Here is a 7061-nt window from a genome sequence, read left to right as displayed (position 1 = left end):
TTTCAGTTTTCCTCTTTCTTAAAATAATTTAATAAGAGCCACTTGTTAAAAAGAATATAGTTCTAAATATTGGGAAAATTCATTCATCACTGTACAAAATCCATTAATTATCTCTCTCTGTTAATTAATGCTCTTTTTTAAAGCCTTTTAATGAGACCCTCTTTAAAAAAAATTGTTCTAAAAATTGGTGAAATGAATCCATCATTTCACAATCTTTATTACTGACGTTATCTCTATTCTTATTTGTCACAGAAAATCTAACGCTAGTGGCGGATCTAGGTTTGGACCGAAGGGGGAGGGCAAAGTGGGAGTTTGGGGAATTCCTCCCAGCCGAATTAGGGAAATTTTGTATTTTCGAGACTCAAAAATAGCTGTTTTAGTCTAATTATTTGACTAAAAAAGACAAACGTACCATTAATTGAAAATTAATTTGTAATTCAATCCGTAATAGTAAGTACCGGAAAATATAACTAAATATTTTTGTGCAAAGTGGTACCCTCCAAAAATTTCGATTTTATCTAGTGTATGTTTCAACTAAATAGGAGGGGGACCATAACCCCCTCTGCCCCCTAGATCCTCCTCTGGGCTCGCAGGAATCTTATTGCTGCTTCAACTCAACTGTATTGCGTTCTTGCCGTTCGTCACCGGGAAAGTGATTTATGGCCGCGAGTTTTATATCCATACGTTCGAATTCGTTTGTCAGTCGTATTTGAGATAACTTTGGTGTGATTAGATTGCGGTTTTCCGATAACCCGCAGCGTGGATTGACGAGGAGTGAATTGGTAGCTGATGAGCGGATACTAATGTGAGGTGGGAGTTGTTTTTATAAATTTTGCTTGTAATTTATTTCTGTACAGTGATGTTTTCTATGATTTATGATATGACAAAATAGTAGACGAATTTATTCTGATGATTATTGTAAAAAAGTCTGAGGTAGAAAAGTCGTATTTCTCTGCTGTCTGAAAGCTTTGATGTGGAAGTTAAAAGTTAGATGTTTCTTTTATCTTCTGTTGATCTTGAATCCATTTCGATGTCATCTGTTGCCTTTTAATCTCGTTGGGTACCCAGAATTTGATTTTATTTTTAATGATCGTTTTTGAGAATATGTTCCTTTGGTGAGTTAACGCTTTTACGGGAAGGATATGTTTCTCTGACATACATCCACATTTGATGACGCGTTTATATGGACAAATTTGTAGTAAAAGTTTCAATATGGCTTTTACAGTGTACCAGTGTTCACCTCGAGACTTTCAGTAGTTCATCAAACTTGTTTTAGACCGCGCATTACATCTCTTGTGATTACTTGCATCTTTTCTTCTCCCAGTGATATCTTTATTCTCTTACCCATGAGTGGTTGACGCTTCTTCGAAAACCGTTACCGCCGACTAATTTTCCGTAAACAATCTATTTGGTTATGATTGACGAGTAATTTGGATTTTAATTAATTAGAAAAAAAATTGGGAGATTGAATTGAATTATATATCTTGCATTCTCTGTAAACTTCTCGGTGTGTATCCGTTAATTGCTCTCTGGTTCAAAATGAACCTTAACTTTCGACGGAACACTTGGGAGAATTCAGCCAAAAAGTTACCCTGAGATAATCTTATCTTTAACTATAGGAAAAAGTAAATTTTACTGTGATCAATAACGAAAGAAAGGTTAAAGCTGAGTATTTTGTTTATAACGAAAGGAAGTTAACTCACCTTAGGCGCTGTCTGTATTTTCTCTGATCCCAAAATAACGTCAAGTAGACATATTCTTGGTTGTTTAATGCTTTGGATTTGGAAGGACAATAATAATTAAGGATGGACGAAAAATTGCGATTGTAATTGTGTGAAAAATGTAATCTTTGAGCTTAATTAAACGAGACCTTTGAGCGAGTGTCAACAATACGATTGCGCAATATCACCCATTTTAAGATTAGTTGTTTCAGACAATTATAATCGCACATTTTCGTCCAAAATTAATTGTTTAATGTCCTTAAAAATAAAGAGTAATAAATAAAATGTCAAAAAGTCGGGATACCCATGAAAAATCGTTTTCATGGTAACTGCAAAGTGCATCCAAAAGAATATTAGCCCTACATTAGCTCAGTAAATAAAGAGTTGCGACCCCATGTTTATGGACAAAAATTGTCTCCCCTACCACCTCCTGAGGTATTACAGATTCCTCTTGAAACTCCATTTGTGCATCGAAACTTTCAGGAAAACAATACGTATTAATACTAATAATACAATTCCAATACCAATAATAAAATTCAAATAAAAATACTAATAACTACTTCGTTTCTCGGTGGAAACTGGAAAACCATTTTAGAAGAACGTTCTTGTTTACATTTCAGAAGGAAACCGTCAGCGTTTTTCTGTAGGGGACGATGTCTCTGGATGACAAAGAAGTAGCGGTAGGACAGGACACGGCCGAGGAAATTCCGAACTTACCAAGATGCGGGCAACCTTGCGATACGAGGAGGGTCTCCCAAATAAGCGACAAGGACTACAGGATTATGATCCTGAACGCAATGCACGAAAACAGCAACTCTCTCGTGGTTCGAGGAGAGTATGAGGTTGCCCTCGACGTGTTTCAGGAGGTTTACGAAGAGCGGAGGCAACTCCTAGGTGAGGACGATCATTCTACCCTGTCCACTAGGCACCAGTTGGCTTGGACTCTCATGAGCCAGGGTAGAATTCACGAAGCTTTCGTCATCTTCGGTGACGTTTACGAGCGCAGCAAGCGCTGTCACGGTGTCTGCGACGAGTTGACGTTGGTCGCCAGAGACAACATGGCATACGTTCTTGCCAAGATAGGGAGATACGCGGAGTCGCTCGAGATATACAAGGAGGTGTACAAAATCGAGGCTGGCTTGCATGGCAAGAATCATCAGCGAAACCTCATCACAAAGCAGAGCATAGCGGCTCTCCATTTTCACCTTGAGCAGTACGACGTCGCCATTGACATGTTCCGATGCTTGCTGGAGACGATGCAGGTTGTTCTCGGCAAGGACCATGAGCTCACGGTGAAGAACGTAGAGTTTATGGAGGAAATTAGAAAGATCAAGAAAGAAAACCACTCTTGCGTGGTGATGTGAGACATTGTTTAGCCTTTATTATATTGGATCACATGGAGCACAAGGTTTAGTAAACTCGCTATTTTGGTTGTTCTCCACTTGTGCGTGAAACCAGGCCAGAAGCCGAGGCTGGATGCTGCAGATTTGTAGCCAGGGAGCCTGTACAGGTTTCGGAATCCCCGAAATTTATTCTGGTTCCCCTCAACATTTTGTATTGGGTTGCATTTTGTAAAACCGATGCCACCACATTAGGTTTGGTAATATGTTATTATTTGCTTTATACAACTTCTGTGTGAATTCAAAATTAAGAATTACTGGCGAAGTCTTGCGATTGATTGCTATATCAGTGGGACACGTTTTACCTCTATTTAGGCTGTCAAATGGGAAGAACTAAAGAATAAGTAGTAACCACTTGTAGAAGACATTGCTCTCCCTCTCCCTCAACAACAGACTTCTGGCTATGCGCTTGTGACTGGTGAGCTGATTATTGTACTCGCTGAGCTACTTGAATTCTTAATTGTTGCGGAACTAACTACTTGTTAGTTACCTAGTTGTCGTCGTCCAATCTCAAAGCATTATGAAATGCTGAGTAATCTTAACTTTTATACTCCAATTGTAAATAATCTTAAACCTTTCTCCTCTATCAAAATTTAAGTAGTGAGTGTGTAGTAGCGTGGAACCTGGTGTGTCTGCATTCACACTGAATTTCGTCCTCCGCGTCAATGTCAATTTTGCATATAGATATGGTGTAGTATGACACCGGTTACAGATTCTGAAGCAAGTACTGAAATGTTATTTTTGAGGTTTAGAATTTCATCACAGCTACTAACAATTTCAATTCATAAGTTTGATTGCTAAGACTGTTTCAATTCAATGTCAGAAAAAACTTCATCTTCACGTATGCAGGTTTGAATAGTTGGTATGATGAGGCATATTAATAGCGAAAACCTGCGACAGAAGGAAAACCTGTTAAGAAATATTGTGATTAACCCATATCTCCCATAATCAATATTTATTCAGAAAATAGAACAATTGTTATAATTTTCATGGTTATCCGACGCAAGTTTTTATATCACCTGAAAATTATACAAAGTGATATATTGATTATGCGTTTAGCCTTTACGTTTCACGTCTTTTCAGAATTCTCCCGCATCCAGGTTTCTTTTAGGAGATATTGAAGCCATGGTAGGTATCCTGAAAAGTAGTGAATCACTGAAAACCCCAGAACAACAACCTTTATCCTGCCCCTGATGATATGTAGCCTAATCCAACAAACTACCTCTGCAACTCTGTGAAACGACTTAATTATGCATGTGTAAATAATGTCATTCTCTCTGCCGGCAGTCAAATATATGTATGTTTTTCATGAATCGGTGTTTATATTTTTTACTTTACAACTAGAGAATCAACATTGCGGCGATTATACTCATGAAGTGCGATGAAATGTAACTAATATCCGGATACGGTTATACGTTACAACGAACAGGGAAAATTCGGCAAGCTTATATCGTGAAAAGTGCATTCTAAGTTTAAAATATGTAGTGAAAATAATCGCATGTTGTCCGCTTAAGGTCGATTTTGCAAATTAACAGACCCTTGGTGATTATTTTAAATCATATTCGTTTTAATGGAGAGGAATTAGCTCCTGAATGTTTAAGTGTTTTTGTTCGCACAAATTTTCAATAGCTAATACCTGAATCAAAATGATTTCATCAAAAAAATCAGGCGATTAACCGATAAAATTGAAGTTCAAGCTAAAATTTACTATTTTGTTAGGCGATTTTTATTGTGTCACCTCCCGACTTGTCTTTTAATGAAAAGCTTTTTTATATTTTTATCACAAAATATTTTTCCGTCGAGTTCCCTTACCTGGCTGACTTCGCACCGCGATGATTTTTGTCCAGCTGTGCCCAAGCGTGTATGTTTTGCAAGGTAACCCCATAGATACTAAATGAAGAGAGGTTCGAATATAGGACGAATGAAGCCTTCGAACATTCCGAAGCAATATCCTCAGAACGCAAGGTGACCGATAGAAATAAATTGACTTCCATGTGTCAATTTCAACATGTCTGAGTCTTAGTTCGAGGTGAGCTCTATCCTCACCTATCCAAAGAAACCTACGGGTTGAATCAGTGAGTGATTGAGTGAGCGGCCAAGTGTAACTCCCGAATGCGAACCACGAACATCTATGAAACGTAGCCTATCGTTCTACCCACCAAGCCATCACGTTGCTTGGTGCTTATTTTGACCTATCTTGGATCTTATTTGGTGCCTATTTCGACCTAGGTATTTTTTTTAAATTTGGGAGAATGATCATCTGCGAAACCACTGTCTGCGTCAAAGCTCATCATTTTATGACTCACAACACTATAATCAAGCGGTTGTGAAGCGTCGCAAGTCGTGCTTCATACGACTGACGCGATCATTTCGAACACTCATGATCGGAGACGGGAACTGGCCTCAACCGCAAGGATTGAAGCGTCTGACGTGGTAGTGCATGCGTCACGACACGCTCAAGTCCTTGTGCTATTGAAAATGTTCTATTTCCATCTGGGAAGGACATTTTTCTCAATAAATACTGCAATTATTCTGAAAATATTAGTTTCCTGACGTTGGAAGATTAAAATCCTGTGGCTTCCGCTAATCCGATGTGGAAAATTTGTTTCTAGGAACTAGAAAGTTGACAGTGGCAATTGGAAACAGTGTAGTGTAAATCTGGGAGAAGACGTTGAAATCTTTAGCATTACATACAGGTAGTTTCAGGAGGAATCGGCAATACTTTAGGAGGTGTTAGGAGAGACTTTTTAAAGCATTTTTTGTCTATGATTTTGGTCGCAACTTCTTAGTTACTGAGCTATGGCAACGCAAACGTTTTTTTTAATGCACTTTGCAGTTACTATGAAAATGGTTTTTCTTGGGCGTCCATTCCAGCCTTTTCGACATTTTATTCAGTACTCTGGATTTTTAAGGACATTGAATAATTATGGTTGGACAAAAATGTGCGATTATAATTGTCTGAGGCAATAAATATTTGAGCTTAATTAAACGAGAGCTTTGAGTAAGTATCAAAGATATGGTTGCGCCATCTCGACCATTTTGAGATTAATTGTTGAATCCTCAGCCAAGATTTGTTTGGTATTTATAGGATTCAATTTAACTAAGTTAGATATCCCCGAAAAGAACGATCAATAATGAACAAACGGCATACAAAAGTTGTAGGAACTGGGGTAGTGGCGTATATGATAAACACGGTATTGCACAATGCTTACATACCAAGTCAGGGAGCAAAAGATCGCTGATATTTTTCGAGCGCGACGATTTTCATTAAGGTAGCGTGTCCCCTTGAAAAGTGTCTAGACCGTTAGTATTCATATCTGTGAAATATATATTCTATACTCTTCCCATTGATTTTAGTTGAGAAGCCGCTCCAAGTTGCAATATGGCTGTAAGTGCAGAAGAAACGAGCTTTTAATCTACCCCTATGATTTATATAGTTAAATAAGTTAAATAGCTCACCTTTCACTGAATAACCACGCCGAAGGCGCGAATATAATTCCTGTACCGGCGAGTGCTCTATATACATTTGTTTTAAATTATAACCAAGGAAAAAAGGTTCTTGCTCAGGTAATAAGCATCATCATCATTAGTCAACATTCTTAAGAATGGTTTGACGCAGCTCTCCGTTCCATTCTCCTATCCGCTAGCCTTTTCATAGCGAACGTATAAAATCGTTTCCGGCTTTATTTTTTTGGAATAATGATATATCCATGATTAAAGCACAAATGGTAATATCCACACTATTTTATTTATCACTTAACCGACCATGGTGTCGAAATGACACCAACTGTCGACACCATGGTCGGTTAAGTGATAAATAAAATAGTGTGGATATTACCATTTGTGCTTTAATCATGGATTTTTCATAGCGACGTATTCCTTCACTTTTACATACTTTATAGCCTGTCATATGTAACTCATTCGGGCCCTTTGCCCTTCT

General features: G+C 38.0%; 1 protein-coding gene across 1 annotated transcript; it reads left to right on the top strand.

Annotated features, from left to right (window-relative positions):
- Nucleotides 1-731: 731 nt before the first annotated feature.
- LOC124166870 (clustered mitochondria protein homolog) lies at nt 732-4434 on the top strand. Its single transcript, XM_046544582.1, has 2 exons — nt 732-810; nt 2342-4434. Exon 2 carries the CDS (start codon nt 2375-2377, stop codon nt 3083-3085), a length of 711 nt encoding a protein of 236 aa, XP_046400538.1. The 5' UTR covers nt 732-810; nt 2342-2374; the 3' UTR covers nt 3086-4434.
- Nucleotides 4435-7061: the final 2627 nt, after the last annotated feature.

This window comes from Ischnura elegans, chromosome 10 (assembly GCF_921293095.1).
Source record: "Ischnura elegans chromosome 10, ioIscEleg1.1, whole genome shotgun sequence".
Classification (NCBI taxonomy): domain Eukaryota; kingdom Metazoa; phylum Arthropoda; class Insecta; order Odonata; family Coenagrionidae; genus Ischnura; species Ischnura elegans.
The sequence above is the reverse complement of the archived record's forward strand: the minus strand, read 5'-3'. Positions and strand labels throughout refer to the sequence as shown.

Coding starts and splice junctions, on each gene's coding strand:
- LOC124166870 (XM_046544582.1), top strand. CDS start 2,375: ATGTCTCTGGATGACAAAGAAGTAGCGGTAGGACAGGACACGGCCGAG.